The sequence below is a fragment of the Salmo salar genome, chromosome ssa11 (genome assembly GCF_905237065.1).
Source record: "Salmo salar chromosome ssa11, Ssal_v3.1, whole genome shotgun sequence".
In the NCBI taxonomy this organism is placed as follows: domain Eukaryota; kingdom Metazoa; phylum Chordata; class Actinopteri; order Salmoniformes; family Salmonidae; genus Salmo; species Salmo salar.
Genome location: NC_059452.1, coordinates 76,681,534 through 76,706,100, shown reverse-complemented (window position 1 = coordinate 76,706,100; position 24,567 = coordinate 76,681,534). Strand labels below are relative to the sequence as shown.

General features: G+C 45.0%; 1 protein-coding gene across 1 annotated transcript in view; it reads left to right on the top strand.

The window, feature by feature from the left end:
• LOC106563153 (sarcoplasmic/endoplasmic reticulum calcium ATPase 2) overlaps positions 1-24,567 on the top strand; it is a 45,924-nt gene extending 21,357 nt beyond the window's left edge. Inside the window, exons 6-21 of the mRNA XM_014128416.2 lie at positions 10,406-10,486; positions 13,283-13,368; positions 13,686-13,983; positions 14,089-14,255; positions 16,286-16,374; positions 16,499-16,601; positions 16,781-16,912; positions 18,898-19,017; positions 19,850-20,068; positions 21,252-21,587; positions 21,780-22,000; positions 22,200-22,402; positions 22,516-22,601; positions 22,679-22,812; positions 22,981-23,098; positions 23,253-24,567. Of these exons, the coding sequence (XP_013983891.1) occupies positions 10,406-10,486; positions 13,283-13,368; positions 13,686-13,983; positions 14,089-14,255; positions 16,286-16,374; positions 16,499-16,601; positions 16,781-16,912; positions 18,898-19,017; positions 19,850-20,068; positions 21,252-21,587; positions 21,780-22,000; positions 22,200-22,402; positions 22,516-22,601; positions 22,679-22,812; positions 22,981-23,098; positions 23,253-23,528 (2,669 nt within the window). The 3' untranslated portion in view covers positions 23,529-24,567. The remainder of the gene's footprint in view (positions 1-10,405; positions 10,487-13,282; positions 13,369-13,685; positions 13,984-14,088; positions 14,256-16,285; positions 16,375-16,498; positions 16,602-16,780; positions 16,913-18,897; positions 19,018-19,849; positions 20,069-21,251; positions 21,588-21,779; positions 22,001-22,199; positions 22,403-22,515; positions 22,602-22,678; positions 22,813-22,980; positions 23,099-23,252) is intronic.

Below are 24,567 nucleotides of genomic sequence, written 5' to 3'. Positions count from 1 at the left end.
ACAGCATAATGCTGCCGCCACCCTGCTTCACCGTAGGGGTTGTGCCAGGTTTACTCCAGACGTGACGCTTGGCATTCAGGCCAAAGTGTTCAATCTTGGTTTCGTCAGGCCAGCTTTAGAAAGTGTCTTGGTGGTTCCAAACTTCTTCCATTTAAGAATGATGGACGCCACTGTGTTCTTGGGGACCTTCAATGCTGCGGAAATGTTTTGGTACCCTTCCCCAGATCTGTGCCTTGACACAATCCTGTCCCGGAGCTCTACAGACAATTCCTTCGACCTCATGCTTGGTTTTTGCTCTGACATGTCATATCATCCATCCCATATATGGGATGGATGATATGACATTTCGGAAGGCACACACCTGTCTATATAAAAGTCCCACAGTTGACAGTGCATGTCAGAGCAAAAACCAAGCATGAGGTCGAAGGAATTGTACATCCCTAATTCATATATATGAATTATATATGAATTAGGGATGAACAATCTATTTATATATTAGTGAACATATCGGAATGAGCATATCGGAATGGGCCGATATTAGCTAAAAATGCCAACATCGGTATCGCCCCGATGTCTAGTTTAACGCCTGATGTGCAAGACCGATGTCAAAGCTGACTTGCATACCTAATATAATGTAGGTACATGACACAATGTACATTTTTGCACTACACGTGCAACACAGCATTCCTAACCTAGCCCACAATGTCTGCTGTATGGATCGAGCAGTCATTTGACAGAGTAAGTATTTCAGTGCGACAACATAAAGGCGACATCCATTAACGCCAAGATAATGGAATTCATTGCCCTTGACAATCAACCGTTCTGTTGTGGATGATGTTGGCTTTCGCCAAATGGTCGAGCACCGGTACACACGACCAAGTGCGCTATTTTTCAGATGTTGCCCTACCAGAGTTGCATAGTAATGGCGTCAGTGCTATTAGCTAAATGACATGCATACTATGGAATGCCGTTTGGGTCTATGTGTGTTAAAACAGATACACATCAAATAACAGTTCTATTATAGAATGTTGTGTGTTCTGAATTTGCACATGCAAACCAAGTGCCACCACTACTATCAGTAGCACTGTCAAAGCTAAACAAAAGTCTGCAAACACCGGCCACAAACGATGTGATTACAATACCGCTTTGGTAATAAAGCATTGTTTGTTTGACCAACTTCTGTGATAGCTAGCTTTAGCTTGGTACCTAGCTAGCACCAATACAACCAGCCTGAAAACAATGACCAGTAGAAACTGCAGTCATTTTCATTATTCTTAGCATTGATTTAGGAATCCTTGTGAGTAAGTATTAGCTAGGTTGCCACTTGTTCGCCTACTGAAATTGAACTTAAGTTCATGAAAATAAATAACTAGCCAGCTACTTAACCCTGTTGCTAACGTAATAAGCAGCCAGCTAGCTTCATCTGGCTAGTGAGGCTTGACCGGACTGGGTTATGTGTTGTGAAGCTAGCCACAAAAGTGGAATTTGCCATTTGCCTTCAAAATAAAAGTATGCCTTTGAAAGTGATGCAGAAGGTTACAATTGGTGGACTCATGCCATATTTTACTAGATAATGTTAAACAAGGTTGAAATGTGAAGCAATGAAATATGAGTACTCGGTGACACCCACAGAACACTTGTGAAGAGTTTATGCAAATATTAGCGTTGTAGCTCTTATTGCAGGACTGTGACTGTGAAATCACCTCCCCACTCAGCCTATTGTGTTTATTGACATTCATATTGCACTGTACAGCTTTACCAAAGGATTGGGGATCAATTAAATGGGCTATCAGTCTATTCAATACCCAATATATTCTTTCCTAACGCCATCAGAGTTATCAGACTCCAAAACATCCACGCAGTATGGTTTTTCCTCGGGAATAGTGTTCAATAGTGTTGACAAATGTGGCTCAATTCAGTTTCAGAATCCTGCAATAAGAGCTAATCTTCCTTGGGTGTCAGAGTAGACTGATACCCCATGTCAATTTGTAAGTCGCTCTGGATAAGAGCGTCTGCTAAATGACGTAAATGTCATTGATCCACAATCCATAGGTATGGCTCTACATTGAAATAAGTATGCCCCAAATGCAATTCTAAAGTATAATACAGGATCACCACTTTCTCATGTGATTTTAAGAGTTTTGTAAAATAAAAAAATAACATTCCAACCTCTTAGCATGATCTATTCAATTATGCCACAATTCTACTATTTGTATTAATTTGCGTCACTGTCACTGACATACTTTTTTATTTTGAAAGCTAAATGCAAAGTCCACTATTGTGGGTAGTCTTTGTGGCTAGCTTCACATAGATGGGTCCGACCACCATTAATCAAATAAGAACTACCGTAATTTCCGGACTATTGAGCGAGCGCACCTGAATATAAGCCGCACCCACTGAATTAAAAAATAAATATTATTTTGAACATAAATAAGCCGCACATGTCTATAAGCCGCAGGTGCCTACCGGTACATTGAAACAAATTAACTTTACACAGGCTTTAACGAAACATGGCTTGTAACAAAAAATAAAAAATTAGCAGTAAGCTTTAGTTGTCTTTTTGCACTGAGTCAATTCCTCACGCTGCTTTTTCCAACGTCTTATCGACTCATTAAGACCAAGCTCCCGTGCAGCAGCTCTATTTCCTTTTCCAACAGCCAGATCAATCGCCTTCAACTTGAAAGCTGCATCCTATGCATTTCTCCGTGTCTTTGCCATGATGAGGGTGACAAAATGACTACCGTAATCAGAATGATGGGAAGTTTGAGAGTGCTCGATTTAATCTAAACCGTAAACAAAGTTGTTTTACCTTAACCCGTTCGGCAATTCCATTGGTCTAATGAAAGCTTCATGCCGCCAAAAAACTGAGCACGTCACAGAATGTGTTTTTTGGGAGAATAAAATTTGAAAGCGGGAAAAATCCATATATTAGCCGCGTCATTGTTTAAGCCGCGAGGTTCAAAGCGTGGGAGAAAAGTTGCGGCTTATAGTCCAGAAATTACGGTACCTTATAAATTAGGGTTATTTTAGATGACAGCTATATAGTTAGCTAGCTACTGAAACAACAGATTGTCGTTTTGCTATGTTTTTGGGGAAGAACATTGTTTGCATCCATGACCTAGCTAGCTTTTTTTCAATGACAGCGAGACAACTTACCAGCATCACACCATACGTATTGATGAATTGTTGCGACATGTGAAATACAAGTGATGGTGTAATCAATGTGTAATAACTATGTAAATTAATGAATGCGTTAAATTGTGATGCGCAATCATCCTGATTGGTCACCTAGTGTTATTTTTACATGCAAAGGCCCAAACAGCGTTCTGTAGAAATCCTGGTTGAGAATGAAACAAATGAACAACGAAACGGCACAGCAAGTAAGTGATAGAAATAGGTTTTGATTTTGTTTTACATGAGTAAATGTCCACAAAATTGCTTTTGTGTGTGTGTGTGTGTGTGTAACCTTTATTTAACTAGGCAAGTCGGTTAAGAACAAATTCTTATTTACTCTGATGGCCTAGATGATGCTGGGCCAATTGTACGCCGGCCTATGGGACCCCCAATCACGGCCGGATGTGATACAGCCTGGATTCAAACCAGGGACTGTAGTGATGCCTCTTGCACTGAGATGCAGTTCCTTAGACCGCTTGTGTGTGTGTGTGTGTGTTAACTATTTAACTGTACTAGAATGCTTAAAAGGCTGCTAAATTGTTAAAAATCGGTATTGTTTATTTTGGCAGGGAAGATATAGGTATTGGCCAAAAATGTCATATCGGTGCATCACTAATATATATTGCTGGGCGATATGGCCAAAATATTATATTCTAAATGATTTCAATGGGTCTTTCTCCATTCTGATTTGTTTTATTCTGTTCAATTTAACTTCAACTGAAAATAACTTCATACATTTCCATCAATTTCTGCACTAATTTGAGATCAATTCCACACTGCCACGATATGGATAAAAAAACTAGGCCTTATTTTTAACCAAATGTTGCAATTGCAATTTAGATCAAAACACTTGGGTGAACATTTGCAATCCTGGAAATACAATGTTTATTCTAATTCTATAGTTAGAATATAAAAAATAGTGGGCACTTTGGATACAGTGTTTGACATGACAACTAATGAAAATGCCATGGACGAGTTATTGTGACAGTGTAGGAACCAAAGTGATGTTCCGTGTTTCCTTGGGGACCCTATAATCTTTGGGTACATTAAATCTTTATTCATGTAGCCAACATATTCATGCTTCGCCTATTCCTCTTTGATTTAAAAGATACTGTTGCACAAATAACATGCTGATTTAGGCCTCCTCCAGCACTGGTATCGGGCTGTATTAGCTAGCTACGTTTGCTCTGAGTCAGTACTAGCCAGCTAACTAGCGATTAGCATTAGTGGCTAACACGATTTAGCTTAACATGCTAAGAAAATACAAACTAGCTGTTTGCAGATGTAGAAACACAAACTAAATTGTAGTTATAGAACGCTTGTGGAGTTATAAGATCAAATTGGAAACAACATTGTCATCAACGTTGTTGCATGTGCTGCATTGACAGTGCAGACTGAACGAAAGTGTCCCGATCTTGTGATATGGCCCGGGATCGAACCGCTGTGCCTTTTGGGAGCCCCCCCAATCAATTGAATTTACCACAGGTGAACTCAAATGAAGTTGTAGAAGCATCTCAAGGTTGATCAATGGAAACAAGATGCAGCTGAGCTCAATTACGAGTCTCATAGCAAAGGGTCTGAATATTAATGTAAGTAAGAGATTTCTGTTTTGTAGATAGAGGAAAAAACATTTTTTAGAGGCTATAACTTAACAAAATGTTGGAAAAGTCAAGGTAAAAGTCAAGCGCATTCGGAAGGTACACCTTCCGAATGCGCTATCTCTGCTTAGGTTTGATAAACTAGTCTCAGGTGACAACACACTTTGTTTGGGGGGGGTGTGGTGCAGGTCTGTCTGTTTTTAGGTGTGTGAGTATTTTGTATTTCATATTTGTGTTCCTGTGTTTTTTTAGTGGGCATGCATGTTCTTTCATGTATGCAGATGGAGCTGTTTGATCTTAGTGCTCTGATGATAAGCAGAGAGGGATCAAAGCTGTGTTGCTCCTGATCTCTGCTCCTCTCCCCCCAGTCACCCTGTCACCACCGCTAAACCCCGAGATCAGACACCACCTGGCATTGGCTCTGCTAATTGATCTACAGATGCATTCACTGCAATTGATAAACCCAAACAGTCTTTGATCTTGGCTGGTAAATGTTTCAATGTCTGATGTAGACAACTTAGAGCTGTGAGCTCAACCTCTGAGTTTCACAGTACTTAATCACTTGCAATGAGGGACATTTAGAAAGCTCTAAGCAGTTGACGCTCACGCTACTGATAATCTGTTGTTGGCAATGTAAAACTGGCCACTGTTTCTCTCTGGAGGGATAGACGCTGGGTGAGGATGTTTGCATGAGAACTCCCCCTACACTGATGTTAAATCTACCTGTACCTCGCCAGGCTGCGCTGGAACAGGTGCTTGAGATAAAAGATTAAGTAGGCTCTGCTAAAAAGGGAAGTTATTTGTTTGGGATGTAGATGAGTCTCTCCCCTAACTTGCACATCCACCCTGCTGAACACTGCTCATCTCCCTGACTAATCCAATACAATGGCTGCACCAGGTGATTGGCGTGGTTACATAAGACCATGAGCGCTGTAAACCAATTGAGAGGGTCATTCAACATTAATTGAGTCTCTGTGTGGGGGGGGGGGTTGTTGTGTGATGGATGGGATAAGAATAGGGTTACAGTGAAACCAGACTACAGCGGCCTCAGTACCCATGTCCCAACTGGGTGTTAGCTCCACAACCCTTTCCATGGCTTCCTTCCTCTTGTCACCCGGACCTGGCCTCCTCACAGATTGACTGTTCTCCTTCAGCGTCACCCAATACATTGCCCTTTCCTTTCCCCCTTTTTTTTTCTCCTCGTCTTGCTCTCTGTCACCCACCTTCCTAGAAAATGACTTTTCTTTCCCCTCAAAAAAAAGGTTGGGGGGTTAGTTATAAGAGTTATGTTATAGTTATAATGTTGGTGCCCTTTCCCATTCCTGACACCACACTAAGGACGTGGAATGAAGGGCTTTGGTTAACCCCTCACTTTCCAATCCTAGAGTAACGTGTAACTATATACCAATGAGGCAGAGTATGTGGACATTCTTTGCTGTGAGTAAGGAGAGGAGTTGACTTTTGACTCTAATATTAATTCGCTAAGTGCCATGTTAAAAGCAGCATCCGCTTTATGCCCTGACCCACCCATCCCTCTTGCCCTGAAGGGTGTGTCAGAGCTGACAGGCTGGGCTGGAGCTGCTGTCTCCCACTGTCTGGAGCTCAGTGACCTTGGAAGTCTACCAGAAAGACCCTACCTACCTACTTTCCACGTTTTGTATTCATTAGTTTACTTGTCAGTAACCCTGCACAGTGTTTGGCACACACCAAAATTGTCCAGTCCGTCTCACACACACACTCTGATTAGGTGCTCATCTATATACAGCCAAGCCAATCAGTGTGGTCGCATCAGGTCAAAACCCAACCGCAACACCTGCCTCCCTTTTTAGATTACATCAATGGTCAGATATCTGCCCTACTGTTATGTTTTCCATGACTGAGCGGTTTCATGTAACTTTCTTAACTCTGTCCACATCTTTTTGTCCCACAATGTGTTTGCCTGCCTCCTGGTGGACTTTGGTTCTCTGCAAGCATGGGGTCAGAGCAGAGTTCCTTCTGAGATTGTTGAAAGGTGGAAGAGGGGTGGGGAAGAACACAGCGGTGGTGCTAACGAGTGGAGGGGATGACCTCAACATGAGCTGAGGCGCGTGCCAGAAACCTGAGACTGCCTTCACCACCTCGTCTAATGTGGCTTTCACTTTAACCGCCTGGCTGAGTGGATTCAACCCCCCCCCCCCTTAGAGGAAGAGGGCGACCAGGCGGGATCTAGAGTGGAAGCCACTGCTTAGCAGTTGTCAAGCCTAGGTTTATCCTCCAGCGCTAACAGCTTTCCCGGTCACTCTGCTACAGGTTGCCTGATTCAGAGATTCCCTTCCTCGTTTCTATTTTCACCCACAGTTGGCTGTCAGGAACAATGATTCTGTGTGGTATTTCCTAAAACATCACCGCAGCAGCAGTTCTTTCGCCAGCTCTCCTTTCAGGATTTTTTTTCTCGTCCAGCTGATTTGACGTCACCTCACCACCCTCCCTTTCAGCATTCAGACCATCACCAACCAACCGCTACTGTTGCCATGGCAATAACCTTGACCCCTTCAAGCCACAACATCCTGTATATAGGAATCAAACAAGCGCTCTCTTTCCCTTGCTCTCTCACTACACATCCACCATGGCAGGTGACTCTCAGAATAGGTGAAACGACCCAGGAAACTGCAGGCTTAGGTGTAGCCTCGCCAGGGAGTAGGAAGATCACTGGCCACTGACGTTTCTGGACCCCCCCATGTAGACTGAGCCCTGGGTGACTGTTTACCAGAACAGGAGAGGGGTGACATGACCTGCTTATTTTCCCCCCTCTGCTTGTGGTCTGCAGTAACGAGTTTTACACAGCTCCACACAAGCACCACTGCAGCTAAGGCCAGATTCCATGTCACAACACGTGCACATGCATTAGTGAATGTTAATCTTTGTGCTGAAAAGGATTGCCTTGGCCTTTGTGGGCTGAAGTTTGTGTTGCTTCCCATTTATCTCTCTCGGAGAGGATCTTTGAGACTCCGGGGGGATGGAAAAAGGTCCTCAACCTGGAAACAACAGTCTGTCCCTTTCTCAGAAAGTTGACCAGCTAAATAATGCTTCCTCCATGCTGATGGAGAGTGTGACTTCTACAACCTCGAATGCAAGCTAGTTCACACGTCATTTCATTTTTAGAACCCCACGTCTGTCTGCAGTGGCGAGTCAGTTAGGGTTATCCAAACCAACAGCGACATCCGTGGACACGGTGTGATGCTCAGCTCTGCACTATGACTAATGGCGGATAAGGTTGTGCGTTTTCTCCTCAAACTGTTAATTATCTATGGAGTTATTAGGAAATTACCCTTAGTGACCCTGTTTTTTTGGAGTAACCATTGATGACACCAATCCATCCTATTCTTGTCAAACATGTTTTGAACAGCTTGTCTAATGATGACCTATTCTTACAGATGCTCTGCTCTCATTGTCATCAAAAGTAGGTTACCCATCTATTCATGACCCTCTTAACCAACCTGACGTCTATATGGGGAACAAGCTCCACTATTAGCTAGTTTGGTTTAGTGCCATTTTCACAGTGGCTTTTTATAAATTGAGTCCAAACAGGTTGGGGGAAATATTTAGTATATTTTGCACATGTATTTGTTGTTGAGCTACCCTCCCAATCCATCCTTCAATCTCGTCCTGTTGAGATTGATCTAGTTTGAAGCCTGGCGGGTGATAATGATGTTTTGACAGCCACCAAGGATGAAGAGGATAGCGCTCCATTTTAAACTTTACTGCTGGAGTTGGCACAGCTAAGGCCAGGGTTTTATCAGAATGTTGGGAGGGATAAAGCCTGAAATAAGTAGCTGCTTCTCTTGCCTAGTTCCATAAGGCCCATAGCAGAGACTCCTGCCCAGCAGCGTTCACATCTAAACCCTAACTACTGCACTGTAGAACTGATCAAAATGGTTTTGCCTAGGGCTTTCCCTGACAAAAAGAAAAACCTTGGTTGACCGAAAGTTGTCTGTTCTTTCGAACACCCCCCCCCCCCCCCCCCAAAATGTTTCCATTGACACCTTATGTGTTTTAATAAAATCAACTATATGCTTTAAGTGAACTGTTTGAAATAAGACACAAATGAGTCGGGAGCCAGAGATCAAGATAACCAGAAGAAGAAACTTAACCTGACCCAACCATCCTCCCGTTCCTGCTGACTTTTTAAAATTCTGCCTTTCCTCTCCTGAAGTTGTCGGTAATGGGCTACACGAGGAGTCGGCAACCTTTCTCATGTGGAATGCCAGTTTATCTTACCATTTCTACCTATCTGCGTGTCAGTGCTGGTTTTCATATGCACGTTTTCGTGGAACATTAGCGCGCCAAACTAAGGACAATGCCTAACTTGACAAATGGAATTAAATAATCTTGTTTCTGCTCTGCAAACGTGTCCACTCTGACAATGAACTGTAAAAGACTGGGATAATAATATATTGAATGCATTAACAGAAATTACCCTAACTAAACAAACATTGTAGATTAGGAATAATGGTAAATGTACTACTGGTGATATATGTAAAGTGGAATTGATAGACCCTTACAATCAAGGCAAACAATTCACACAATAATGTCGTGAAACAATGAAGGTGCACAAATTGTCAGGAGAGCACATTCTGGAGACAGAAGTACGTTTTAGCCACACTCCCCTTGGACTGTGCCATCCATGCGGCCTCTAATGGATTAGTTCACTGAGATGGGCACGAATCAGACGGTTGTCTCGTGTGCCATAAAAATAATATAGATATTTGCTACTGCTCGACAAAAACCAAATCTTGGTCGACAAACAGCCCGTCGACTAATTGGGATCAGCCCTAGTTTTGCATGTCGTACAGTAGGCAGTCTTTGTCTATATGAAGTAGTTGGACTAAATACACAGTAAAACTACATCTGAAGAACAAGCGCTTTTAAATTCTGCATTCTTAATCAAACCCCACTACCTAAAGCAACTTATCAGTCCCTTTATCTTCTGTATGTAAATTGAATAATCTTTTGTCTGTATTGTATTTTTAGTTGTCTGACCCCAGTAAGACTAGCTGTTGCCATTGGCGTCGGCTAATGGGGATCCTAATAAATCAAATCATATGAAACCTCATTTGGAAATCCCTGTGTTTTTCTTTCAGGCTGACAGCAGGATACACTCTCACCCCATCGGTCGTAACTAATAAATGTCAAGAGCCTTGAATAGCATCTTGTTCCTGTCCCATTTCAGTGGTGCAAAGAGTTGTTTGGTAATGGGAGATTTACATTTTACCAAAGCCCTGTTTTATTGGAAACAATGAGCTGCCTTCTATTTCAGTCCCCCGCCCGTCCAGTGGAACATTCATCTTTTTTGACAGATTGCTTTATCTGAGCTGTTATCCAGCAAAGATGTTTCGTTTGATGTCATTAGCCTTCATTCTGCACATATTAGTGAGCCAGTGGTTTCGTGTATGTGCATCTCTGTGTGGGGAGAATTGGACGTTACCTGTGCACGTCATTAGTGTTTACTATTTTTCACATGAAAAAACTTGTTTGTAAAGCCGTAATCCATTTACTGAAGGTGTCCTCATCAGTATAATCAACTCAAAGACCTGTTTTTAAAAAGGCTAAAGTTGTACTTAAACGGTTTCTCCCTCCATTGTTTTTCTCCACAGTTGGCGACAAAGTTCCTGCAGATATTCGACTGACCTCTATCAAGTCCACAACCCTGAGGGTGGACCAGTCCATTCTGACAGGTGAGTCATACTTTTCAATCTTCGTCTTTTACATTGCTCTTGCAGCCAGAAAAGCATTGCAAGAACGAAATGTTCCAGGGATTCATAGTCTGAAGGTTATTTACCCTTGCTGGGTTTTTTTGTGTAGAGCTTGTATGTAGTTGCTAGTGTTTGAGTCGGGTTATATGGGCTGATGAAAGGCTCCAGGTTGAGTCACCAATTGAGGATGACCCTGAAACGGTCAATGTGAGAACAAAATGATCATTACTCTCACTGAGTGACTCACTGATCATTTATTCGAGAGTCAGCAGTGCTTAGTCAATACAGTGTAGAGGAGGATGGACTGCTGGAGGGAAAGACAGGCCGAGGGTTATGAGAAGATGGTCTGTTGTATCTGTTGGCATTGATTATTTTGTGAAAAATCATTCACGTGAGTTGGTAAGGAATTTGCCTGATGGTAAAGCACTAAGGACCACGCCTTCTCATGCAATGCCATGCCAATTGGCCACATGGTGTTGTAACAAGCGATTTGAACATGCTAACCTTTAAAGCTCACGCCCCTCACCCCTAGAGTCCTGAAATTCGGTATAAAGGTCCCTCGCAAGGAACAAATTTGCCTCAAGGACCCATAAGATCTGCCATGAAGGATTTCTGCCATTTTGAATTTCAAAACGCTACTCCTCTGGCACCTAATGACCAATCTGCACAAAACTTGGTACATGGCATCTATGGACCAGGCACTCACACATTATGTTTTTCCAGGATATCGTCTCAAACACCATGACTAATAAACATTCATGTTGGCGTGGTCTGGCACATAAAGGCAGAACTCTGACACGGATATTAATTTGACATTTTAGTCATTTAGCAGATGCTCTTATCCAAAGTGAGTGCATACATTTTCGTACTGGTCCCCCATGGGAGTTGAACCCACAGCCCTGGTGTTGCAAGCGCCATGCTCTACCAACTGAGCCACACGGCACCCATCGTATTGTAACAAATCCTGGTAGACATGTTCCATACACTGTCGAGACTTGCATATCGCTGCACATTCATATCGACCACACGGTGGCGCTATAACGGGCATATTTTTATATCTGTTTGACTCAGTGATGACATTTGGCACACACTCAGCGATTTGAGTCTTATCTATAAAGAATGAGTCAGTTTAGCCTCATGGGGATGCTGTCGGACAGGAAATATCAGTCATGCAAGCTCATTGGCTCACAGTGGCCATGAGTGAGTCTTTGAAAATATTGTGTTGGGAGATGTGCGTCTATATATGCTATATACCTATTTTGGTGCTGAGCGGTTTTGTAGAGAAATAAATGTTTTAAAGTAGTAAACATAATTTGAAAATGGTCCAAATTACATCAAAATAATATCGAATGATCAGTTTGAGTTCTGATATTTGGCAAGCGTTGGAAACGGTACAGAAGTAGCACGTCCCAGGGCAATATGGGCAATTTTTCATGATGGTGGCACAGTGGGCCACAGCTGCTTGCAGCTACACTACATGGCCATATATTAGAGCCTAATGAATTATTTTCTATTGACTGATTTAATAATATGAACTGTAACTCGGTAAAATCTGAAATTGTCACATGTTGGGTTTTTATTTTTGTAAAGCGTAAACTATTTTCACACACACTACATAGCCAAAAGTATGTGTACACACCTTCAAATGAGTGGATTTGGCTATTTCGGCTACACATGTTGCTGACAGATGTATACATTGTAGCACACAGCCAATGCAATCTCCATAGACATTGGCAGTAGAATGTACTGAAGAGCTCAGTGACTTTCATCGTGGCACCGTCATAGGATGCCACCTTTCCAACAAGTCAGTTAAGTCTCTCCCCTGCTAGAGCTGTTATTGTGAATTGGAAACGTCTAGGTGCAACAACGGCTCAGCCGCGAAGGGGTAGGCCACACAAGCTCACAGAACGGGACCCCTGAGCGCTGAAGGGTGTAAAAGTCGTCAGTTGCAACGCTCACTACTGAGTTCCAAACTGCAACGTCAGCAATAGAACTGTTCGCCGGGAGCTTCATGAAATGGTTTCCGTGGCGGCGCAGCCGCACACAAGCCTAAGATCACCATGCGCATTGCCAAGTGTCGGCTGGAGTGGTGTAAAACCTGCTGCCATTGGACTCTGTAGCAGTGGAAACGCGTTCTCTGGAGTGATGAATCACGCTTCACCATCTGGCAGTCCGACCATTGGCACAAAGCGAGGTCCATACAAAAATGGTTTCTCGATCTGTGGAAGAAATTCACTGGCCTGATCAGAGCCCTGACCTCAACCCCATCGAACACATTTGGGATGAATTGGAACGCTCACTGTGAATAAGCCAGGCCTAATCGCCCAACATCAGTGCCCGACCTCACTAATGCTCTTGCGGCTGAATGGAAGCAAGTCCCTGCAGCAATGTTCCAACGTCAAGTGGAAAGCCTTCCCAGAAGAGTGGAGGCTGTTATAGCATCAAAGGGGGGGCCAACTCTATATTAATGCCCATGACGAGCTTGTGTCCACATACTTTTGGTGGAGTTTGTGGTATTTCAGCTGCTTTTCACCCCATTCATGGCTATTATCTGTGAAAAGCAGTGCAACGCTTGCTGAGCTGATTACCCACTAGGCCTTGCTTTCCCCTGCAGTGCAGATTCAGGAGTGAAAGTCTTTTGCATGCAGCGTTTTGTAATTGGCAGCCATGCTCAGTCAGCTGTGAAGTCAACACACCCGTCAACCTGTCACCTCATTGCTCTGTGTAAGGGCTGCGTTTGATCCCCGTCTTCCTCATCCCTCTTTTGTCCTCCTGCAGGAGAGTCTGTCTCTGTGATCAAGCACACTGACCCGGTGCCTGATCCCCGGGCTGTCAACCAGGACAAGAAGAACATGCTCTTCTGTGTGAGTCTTTTAGAAAACCTTGAAATGCCTCTCTCCCTTCCCCTTTCATCTTCTCTTGCCTCTTCATTACATGATCCGCTTTCTCTTTTAGCGAACCCAAGATTTATAATCTCCTCCGTTCCTTCTATCTTCTCCTTTACATGTTCCTCTCTGGGATTCTGATGGCTGGCCTCTTCTCCTTAACCCCTCGTCCACTTCTTTCCTGGTTCTTTTCTGCCCCTCCCTCACTAGCTCATGTCCCAATGTGTATTTGAGGTAATTACATCCCTCAGCAGTGTACACCTGTAGTTTCACCACCTCTCCTTTGTCCTCCACAGGGCACCAACATAGCAGCGGGTAAGGCGGTGGGCGTGGTGGTGGCCACAGGCGTCAACACGGAGATCGGAAAGATCCGGGACGAGATGGCGGCCACAGAGCAGGAGCGCACGCCGCTGCAGCAGAAGCTGGATGAGTTCGGGGAGCAGCTGTCCAAGGTCATCTCCCTGATCTGCATCGCCGTGTGGCTCATCAACATCGGCCACTTCAACGACCCCGTCCACGGAGGCTCCTGGATCCGCGGCGCCGTCTACTACTTCAAGATCGCTGTGGCCCTGGCCGTGGCCGCCATCCCAGAGGGTGGGAGGAGGGAGTGAGGGGAAGCCGTCTATAGTTTTCAGAAAGCAATACATTGGGCTCCAGCGTTGTTAGTGTCTCTAACTCCTCTCTCGCTCTCTTTACCAGGGCTGCCCGCTGTCATCACCACTTGCCTGGCTCTGGGAACCCGCCGCATGGCCAAGAAGAACGCCATCGTCCGCAGCCTGCCCTCTGTGGAGACCCTGGGCTGCACCTCGGTCATCTGCTCGGACAAGACCGGTACCCTCACCACCAACCAGATGTCTGTCTGCAGGGTGAGTCCCCATCCGCAGAGCACCGTGGAGGAGATGGATGGTGGGGGGAGTAGGGGCGGTTGATAAGTATTATGGTTACGTCTGACTCTAAGGGTCATATTCAGATTATTAAAACTAACATTACCTTAGTAGTGAAAAATATCAATCATTCTAGCTATATGTGTGCTGCTGCCTAGTCACTATCTGAAACAAATCTCCTGCTGCTCAATGTGAAAGCCGTGATTTTAAAAACACCACCTCAAACCTGGCCTCCTAGGACAAGCTTTCTGCACTAGCAAGTAGGGGTCCAGCTGCGATAAACAGAGCCTACAGCAGCCTCTTCCACACTTTAAGCTCATCTTTACTCGTCTTTTACTTTATGTAGCTGTAAACCTGCGTACGGAGAAGGCCGTGTTCTTGCCAACCATGAACAATCCATTCAGTGAAAACATTGACGCTGATTTGGCATCATCCCTGGAAATAAATCAGTCTTGACAGCATCTGCTGACAGTGTGGATTTATCCCCAGTGTGTTGTCGAGGTTGAAGGGCAACACTGTATAATGAAGGATTCATTTATTTGCAAGCACGGTTTAAATGAGATTGGAAAGAAGAGGCTTTGAAATTCCGCTGTTCCCGTATTCATTGAATTCTACCCTATTAGATTGATTAAATCCATCTGTCGAACTCTGTACCTTCCTGCCCCCACCTTGTGTGACTCATCGCCAGTCTGAGGGCAGTGAAAATACCTTAATGCATCATCACCCCTCCCTCAGTCCCCCAGCCTGTTTCCCCAATGGTCTCCTCCACTGCTGTTCTCTTCCACTACATCACTCCTGCCCTCTCTTCTCACGTTTAAATCCCTATTTCTTATATTCTTCATCCCGCTACCTCCACTCCTCTCTACCTCTCTCTCATGCAGTATTATGATCTGTATGCAGCAGTCAGTCACTTGCAGTAGTGTTGCATAACTGACCTTGTGTTTTAGACCTGTCCTTCTCCCCTCTAACATGGTAGTGTGATGCAGTTCTTGGATTTTGAGGTGGGGGGGGGTTTGAAGAAACATCTTGTTTACGCTGTCTAATTGTTTTCCAATGCAAAGGTTCCTAGCATAATGTACTTTTGAACTATTCCTGTACCAATCCTGCAATTCGGCTGCTGTGTGAGAAGGGTAGCTCTAAAATTAGCCCGCTGGAGTAGAGGAATGTTAATTTATTCTGTGATTTTTGGTAAAGCGTTCCTGAATGTCACAGCTCTTTGAAGTCTGTACTGTGCCTCAGGAGAGAAGGAGAAAGAACACCGGTTCATCCTTTTATTTGGATATTTCTCTCCATCTCTCATCCTGCCTCGATTCTCTGCAGAGCAGACGCCTGGGAGATTAGCCTCACTCAGTGTGTGTGTGTGTGCGTGCATCTCTCTGTTGCATGCCAGCTGTGGAGGAGGCAGGCTTGCCCTCTTACTCACGCTCTGTTTTCTCTCACGCACATGCTCCCTCTTCTCTCCGTCTCCCTTTGTTTCAGTGTTTTCTCACTGCTCTTTCTCTCCTCTCACCCTGTCTGCTTTCTCTCCCGTCTCCTCCTCACTCTCTTTCTCTCCCCTGTTCCGCCTCCTTGCTGGTTTGTCTGTTTTTGTTCCTTATGGAGAACTAATGTCCTGGGCTACCATTCATTTACATAGAGATGACATCCAGGCTTTCATCCCAGCACGGATGTAAATTGGTTACCCTTGTCTACCCTGCAGTGAGAACACCTCTTCAAGAGACCTACAGCCACCAGTGTAAAGTGTGCTTAATCCTTAGTGGTTTTATTCCCAGGCGCAGTAGAATTGATTTCATTCATTTGCCAAAGGCTATTATGGTTCATCAGTGCTCTACTTGTATTGCAGTTGCCTGCTGCACCCTACTGGGTAGGCTGCTACTACTGCATGTAGATCAATGGACTCTTCGGTGTTAGGTTGGTTCAGGGGATCTAGGGAACTTCTGGTGGTGTAAGTCCAGAACAGTTGCTGTGTGACTTGTAACCTGACAGATTCTCTCCCTGTGTTTATGTTCTAGATGTTCATTATTGACCAGGCAGAGGGCAATAGCTGCTCCCTGAAGGAGTTCACCATCACTGGCTCCACATACGCCCCTGAGGGACAAGTGTGAGTAATTAGTGTACACACACAGTCAATGAAACATGTTGTGTCGTCTCATTGTCAATACACCAATACAACCTACCTGAGCTCACTGTTCCCCCTTTTTCATGGCTGTTGTCTTTTATTCCAGGTACCATGATGGTAAACCAGTCAAGTCCTCCCAGTATGATGGATTAGTAGAGATGGCCTCTATCTGTGCCCTGTGTAACGACTCCTCCCTGGATTACAATGAGGTTTGTGTCCTTTACAAACGTCACTGTTAGGTTCCGGCTGGTTGAAAAGTCCCGGTCACACAAATCAGTGGTTGATTTATTGGTTTGAATATTACTATTCTTTTGTGGATATACAAGTAAACAGGTTTTTAGTTGTTCATTGCTACGATCTTGCTAATGAGTGTGTGCTTTCTCCTCAGACCAAAGGTGTGTATGAGAAGGTGGGCGAGGCCACAGAGACTGCCCTCACCTGTCTGGTGGAGAAGATGAATGTGTTCGACACCAACGTCAAGGGCATGTCCAAGATCGAGAGAGCCAACGCCTGCAACTCTGTAAGCTACTGTTTGCTACTCTCTCAATCCCAACATATTCCTCGTGTGAAAGTATTATACAACTCAGTGTTGGTCCCAAATGTCACCCTATTCCCTTTATTGTGCACTGCTTTTGACCCAAGCCCTATGGGACCTGCTGGTCAAAGGTAGTGCACTATATAGGGAATAGGGTGCCTTCAAGGATGCTGACTGAGTGTGGTCCTACTCCATCAGACCCCCCTCCAAGTTGTGCTGTTCCACTCCTCCAGTTGTTAAGGATGTGTTGGTGTTTCGTCTGTGTGGTCCTACCCCCAGTTGTTAAGGATGTGTTGGTGTTTCGTCTGTGTGGTCCTACCCCCAGTTGTTAAGGATGTGTTGGTGTTTCGTCTGTGTGGTCCTACCCCCAGTTGTTAAGGATGTGTTGGTGTTTCGTCTGTGTGGTCCTACCCCCAGTTGTTAAGGATGTGTTGGTGTTTCGTCTGTGTGGTCCTACCCCCAGTTGTTAAGGATGTGTTGGTGTTTCGTCTGTGTGGTCCTACCCCCAGTTGTTAAGGATGTGTTGGTGTTTCGTCTGTGTGGTCCTACCCCCAGTTGTTAAGGATGTGTTGGTGTTTCGTCTGTGTGGTCCTACCCCAGTTGTTAAGGATGTGTTGGTGTTTCGTCTGTGTGGTCCTACCCCCAGTTGTTAAGGATGTGTTGGTGTTTCGTCTGTGTGGTCCTACCCCCAGTTGTTAAGGATGTGTTGGTGTTTCGTCTGTGTGGTCCTACCCCCAGTTGTTAAGGATGTGTTGGTGTTTCGTCTGTGTGGTCCTACCCCCAGTTGTTAAGGATGTGTTGGTGTTTCGTCTGTGTGGTCCTACCCCCAGTTGTTAAGGATGTGTTGGTGTTTCGTCTGTGTGGTCCTACCCCCAGTTGTTAAGGATGTGTTGGTGTTTCGTCTGTGTGGTCCTACCCCCAGTTGTTAAGGATGTGTTGGTGTTTCGTCTGTGTGGTCCTACCCCCAGTTGTTAAGGATGTGTTGGTGTTTCGTCTGTGTGGTCCTACCCCCAGTTGTTAAGGATGTGTTGGTGTTTCGTCTGTGTGGTCCTACCCCCAGTTGTTAAGGATGTGTTGGTGTTTCGTCTGTGTGGTCCTACCCCCAGTTGTTAAGGATGTGTTGGTGTTTCGTCTGTGTGGTCCTACCCCAGTTGTTAAGGATGTGTTGGTGTTTCGTCTGTGTGGTCCTACCCCAGTTGTTAAGGATGTGTTGGTGTTTCGTCTGTGTGGTCCTACCCCCAGTTGTTAAGGATGTGTTGGTGTTTCGTCTGTGTGGTCCTACCCCCAGTTGTTAAGGATGTGTTGGTGTTTCGTCTGTGTGGTCCTACCCCCAGTTGTTAAGGATGTGTTGGTGTTTCGTCTGTGTGGTCCTACCCCAGTTGTTAAGGATGTGTTGGTGTTTCGTCTGTGTGGTCCTACCCCCAGTTGTTAAGGATGTGTTGGTGTTTCGTCTGTGTGGTCCTACCCCCAGTTGTTAAGGATGTGTTGGTGTTTCGTCTGTGTGGTCCTACCCCCAGTTGTTAAGGATGTGTTGGTGTTTCGTCTGTGTGGTCCTACCCCCAGTTGTTAAGGATGTGTTGGTGTTTCGTCTGTGTGGTCCTACCCCCAGTTGTTAAGGATGTGTTGGTGTTTCGTCTGTGTGGTCCTACCCCCAGTTGTTAAGGATGTGTTGGTGTTTCGTCTGTGTGGTCCTACCCCCAGTTGTTAAGGATGTGTTGGTGTTTCGTCTGTGTGGTCCTACCCCCAGTTGTTAAGGATGTGTTGGTGTTTCGTCTGTGTGGTCCTACCCCCAGTTGTTAAGGATGTGTTGGTGTTTCGTCTGTGTGGTCCTACCCCCAGTTGTTAAGGATGTGTTGGTGTTTCGTCTGTGTGGTCCTACCCCCAGTTGTTAAGGATGTGTTGGTGTTTCGTCTGTGTGGTCCTACCCCCAGTTGTTAAGGATGTGTTGGTGTTTCGTCTGTGTGGTACAGGTGATCAAGCAGCTGATGAAGAAGGAGTTCACCCTGGAGTTCTCCAGAGACAGGAAGTCCATGTCTGTGTACTGCACCCCCAACAAGGCCCGCTCCTCCATCGGCAAGATGTTCGTCAAGGTAACGATGAGGAGCCACCCAGAGTATAGCTTGGATAGTAGACCATATGGACACCGGAGAAATTCCCTATATGGTGCACAACATTTTGACTGGGGCCTAGTAGGGCACTATATAGGGTTCCATTTGGGATGCAGTTCTAGATGCCACTTGATAATAACTATGATAAATTATAGGATTTGAGCACATCTGTTTCAGTACCAGTTTACTTTAGGAGTGTCTATTTAAACTAAGGCCCAAGGGGTGTGTGGTAAATAACCAATAAAACAGGCTAAGGGCTGCAGAGTGCCTGGATACAGCCCTTAGCTGTGGTATGTTGGCCATATACCACAAACCCCCAATGTTCCTTATTGCTGTTATTAACTAGTTACCAACATAAATGGAACAGTAAACAAGTGTTTTTGCATCATACCTGTGGTATATTGTTTGATATACACATGGTTGAAATGCTATTTCAGCCAATCAGCATCCATGGCTGAAACTACCTGGTTTATAATGAAGCAATAAGGCCCGAGGGGGGGAGTGGTATATGACCAATATATCACGGCTAAGGGTTGTTCTTGGGCACGACGCAACGCCTGGATACAGCCCATAGCTGTTGAATATTGGCAATATACCACAAACACTCGAGGTGCCTTATGAACTAGTTACAAATGTAATTAGAGCAGTAAAAATCAGTTTTTTTTTTGTCATACCTGTGGTATACTGTTTGAGCCAGTCAGCATTCAGGTGTCGAACTACCTGGTTTATAATTGTAGTTTAATCTACAGTATGTAGTAAATGAGCCGAGGCTGATGCTTTATTTCCCCTGGTTTGACTTCCTCTCTCTTTCTAGGGAGCCCCAGAGGGAGTGATTGACAGGTGCACTCACATCCGTGTGGGAGGGAAAAAGGTGCCATTGACCCCGGGCATCAAGGACAAGGTGTTGTCAGTGATCAGGGAGTACGGGACAGGGCGCGACACCCTGCGCTGCCTGGCTTTGGCCACAAAGGACAACCCCGTCGCCAAAGAGGACATGGTGCTGGAAGACTCAAACCGCTTCATCGAATACGAGGTGAGAGAATGGAGGGAGAGGGGGGCCTTAATGAAGTGAGTGACAGGAATAGCAGGGCATTTATTCAGAGAAGTGATTTAAGACTAGTATAGGCCTATATGTTTTTTTTTAATAAGATTTGTAGTACAACTAAAGTGGCCAAATAACTAACTTCTTAAAATGAATCTGCTTTGCAAGGGGTGTAGAGCCTAACTTGCATATATAAGCTGTGAGTGATTTTCACGTTTGGTGAAGATAGTTTTCACCATAAAACTACACTTTTATAATAAAAGCATTACATGCATATTCGCATTTGCGGTCACTTTTGATAATGGTGTCTTCCTGCTAATGGAACATTGGTGTTTGTAACCTCCTACCATGTGCACATTGCTGTGCTTAAGCAGAGCTCATGCCTTTTTAAGTTACTTTTTTCAAATCGTCGTTAGTCGCATCATGCAGCATTACAATGTATTAAAAATCAAAACATATAGCCTAATGTTTGTAGAACAACAAGTTACATTAATAACTCTAAATAAGCATGTTGGAGTACCTGTTTCTTTGTTAACCGCTCAACACAGAATAGCCGCATGTGTGCACTCCCTCAAATCGTTTGGAGAAAAAATGCTTTCTGTTTTATTCAGCTTTGTTTAATTGTATTCTTCATACTATAAAATAATGCCACGGAATTCTAAGCAAATCTTGTCTGCTTAATGAACTAGTGTAGCCCACAGCCATATGACATATCCAGATCAGGACCTAACATAAGGACAACTCAGAGTATGCTATTCTGTTCTTCTGAAATTTACATTTTCTTCATATCATGCTTCTTCAGACCTGTCTAAAATAAATCATGGATTTATTGTGAAGGTGTAGGCTATATTACTTTTTAAAATGTAGGTGTTTCAAAGGTCTGCATCAGTGGCTTGTAGGCTAGATGTGGAAGCAGGAGATGCTAAATGTGTTTGTTAATTAACGGTCAGTTACCACGAGACCGACAGTTTATTTGCTTGACAATCACCGGCTGACAACATTTTGTGACCGCCACAGCCCCAAGTACAACTAATAAAACTTTAAACTTGATGAGGCTGCAAAGTAATCATGTGTATATTTCAGAAATGTATAATTTTGGTCATTGGATGAGGCGTGAGTGAGCCAAAGCCAGGACTCTAGTCTGGTCTGACTGTCCCGCCGTGTCTCTCCCCAGACGGACCTGACGTTCGTGGGCTGCGTGGGCATGCTGGACCCCCCCAGGGCTGAGGTGGCTGCCTCCATCAAGCTGTGCCGCCTGGCCGGCATCCGCGTCATCATGATCACCGGCGACAACAAAGGCACGGCCGTGGCCATCTGCCGCCGCATCGGCATCTTCAGCGACCACGACGACGTCTCGTCCATGGCCTTCACCGGCCGCGAGTTTGACGACCTATCGCCGGCGGCCCAGCGAGACGCCGTGGTGAACGCCCGCTGCTTCGCCCGCGTGGAGCCATCCCACAAGTCCAAGATCGTGGAGTTCCTGCAGTCCATGGATGAGATCACAGCCATGGTGAGACATGGTCCACCTTAGACCTTCCTCATCAGTTTGTACTGAAACTCCACACTTTGTGGTTCGGCCTTCATGATTGATCAGCCCTCGGCATGCAATGTAACCTTGACTCAATCCAGTATGTGATTAGTCTAAACAGATCCTGTAGAACAGTTGATTTGCTGGTTAACCCTGTCCTTTCTCCATGGCCAGACTGGTGATGGAGTGAACGACGCCCCTGCTCTGAAGAAGGCAGAGATCGGCATCGCCATGGGTTCAGGCACGGCTGTAGCTAAGTCGGCCTCTGAGATGGTCCTGGCCGATGACAACTTCTCTACCATCGTGGCGGCTGTGGAGGAGGGCAGGGCCATCTACAACAACATGAAGCAGTTCATCCGCTACCTCATCTCCTCCAACGTGGGAGAGGTCGTCTGGTGAGGATCCAGACTTGGTCCAAAATGGCTCCCCATTTCCATTTGAAGGGCACTACTTTTGACCCAATAGGGAATTGGTCAATAGTAGTGCACTATATAGGGAATAAGGTGTAATTTGCTTCAGCGGGGGAATCGATAAACGGTTCTCAGTGCCATGGTAACAAGGCTCCATGTAAATGTTTTTCCATCATTCCTACAGCATCTTCCTGACCGCTGCTCTAGGCTTTCCCGAGGCTCTGATCCCTGTCCAGCTGCTGTGGGTCAACCTGGTGACGGACGGCCTCCCTGCCACAGCCCTGGGCTTCAACCCCCCCGACCTGGACATCATGAACAAGGTCCCCCGCAATGCCCGCGAGCCCCTCATCTCTGGATGGCTCTTCTTCAGATACCTCGCCATCGGATGTGAGTGGGCCTCTAGAACAAAATATCCCCTCATTGATTTTATTTAGTTGGATATGTTTAGGCTGTTGTGTGTATCCAGATGGCCATGTGACTCCTGTGCTCTACCTCTTCAGGCTATGTGGGTGCGGCTACAGTTGGGGCTGCTTCCTGGTGGTTCGTTGCTGCTGCGGACGGACCCAGGATCACCTTTTACCAACTGGTAAGATGCCAATACAACACACACACACACTCAGACACAGTTACTCTTACTTAGCTGCTTTTCTCCTCTGCCCACAGAGCCACTTTCTGCAGTGTGGTCCTGATAACCCTGAGTTTGAGGGTTTGGAGTGTGAGCTGTTTGAGTCCCCCTACCCTATGACCATGGCCCTGTCTGTGCTCGTCACCATCGAGATGTGCAACGCCCTCAACAGGTCAGACTATGCCACTACATCTTTCACATTCCCTCTCTTATTTCACTGTTGCTTTAGGCTTGTCACTAGTGGTATAATGATGTGAGATTCATCTGGTGTACATGGTGAAATGATGGGCAAATGGGTGTTTAGTCAGTGACTTAACCCAGTTCTTTCTGTCTCCCTCAGTGTGTCAGAGAACCAGTCCCTGCTGCGTATGCCCCCCTGGGAGAACATGTGGCTGCTGGGAGCCATCTGCCTCTCCATGTCCCTGCATTTTCTCATCCTCTATGTGGAGCCCCTGCCGGTGAGGTTACCTGCACTAATAATGGGCCTGAGGCTACCAGAAATGCTTTCTAGAACAAACTATTATAATGCTAATGTAATAGGCGGGATGGGTGGAGAAACTGCGAAAGCAGGAGAGGTTATCCTGCTCGCTCATGTTATCCTCTCCACTACAGATCATCTTCCAGATCACCCCTCTGAACCTAACCCAGTGGCTGATGGTGCTGAAGCTCTCCCTGCCCGTCCTCCTGCTGGACGAGGTCCTGAAGTTGGCAGCCAGGAACTACATGGAGAACTACCCTGGTAAAGAGCTGGAGAAGCCCAGCAGCAAATGCTGCTCCCTGTTTGCTTGCATGGAGGGCATCTCCTGGCCCTTTGTGGCCCTCACCCTCCCGCTGGTGCTGTGGATTTACAGCACCGACACTAACATGGCAGACATGTTCTGGTCCTGACTGACTTGAGCACAACCCTCTTCCTCCTGTGTGTGCGTAGCTAGAGTGAGTGTGTTTGTGTAGACTTAGTGTGTGCCTGTGTGCCTGCCGAGCATGCACGAGGACACAAACTAAACAAATAATATAAAAATGTAACAATTAAAGTCCTGTTGAGTGTCAGTTGACCATCATGCCCATAGCTGTGGACTTTTTGCTGGTTCGAACGAAAAATACTCTTGTCAGTTTTTATTGTTCATATTGCCTTTTTAAATGTGTATTTTTTTAATGATTTGGGATTGTAATTTTGTCTCATTTCACTACAGTAGAAATAATACATTCCTGTTTTCCGCTTCCCTTTTCATGAGTATACAAATTTAGATATTTAAAAGCAGTCCATTGACCTGTACAGAGATTTAACACTATTGTATGCAACTGTTTTTGTTCATCACTTTGTGTAAATGATGGACAAGTCCCAGTTGGCAGGAGATGGGTGTGACGAGTTTGTGGAGTGATTGTATGCATTGCTGAAAACAAAACAAAAGTATCCTGAAAAATGAAAGCTGCATGTTCTTTGACCTAGCATGAACTGTATGTTTTTTCACTTACGATTTAGTCACGTCTCCCCCACGTCAATGTAAAAATGACCATGGATTTGTTTATTTTTTAAACTGAACTCTTTGATTTTGAAAAGCCAGTATTTCTGCGCTAGGCAGAGCACAGCTACCTCAATATGATCAATTTAACTCATTTCTACATGTTTTTACATACTTGGCTTTAGTCTCTATTCAACATTTAGTCAATATAGTTATGACGCCTGAGGTGCGCCCCTATTTCCTTGTGTAGAAAACCAACTTGACAAAACCGATTGGCCTTCCCTCTAACTTGTTTTAAAGGATGTAAATGTTGCCGTCTCTGTGGGACATGGGTTGATTCAAAGGAGAGCAAAGGCTATGAAACATTTGATTTAAATGCAGGTTTTCCAATTGACTACTCAAACCATGAACTTAAAACATATTTTTTTTTTCTACTTAAAACAAATACATTCATGAACCTTTTGGAA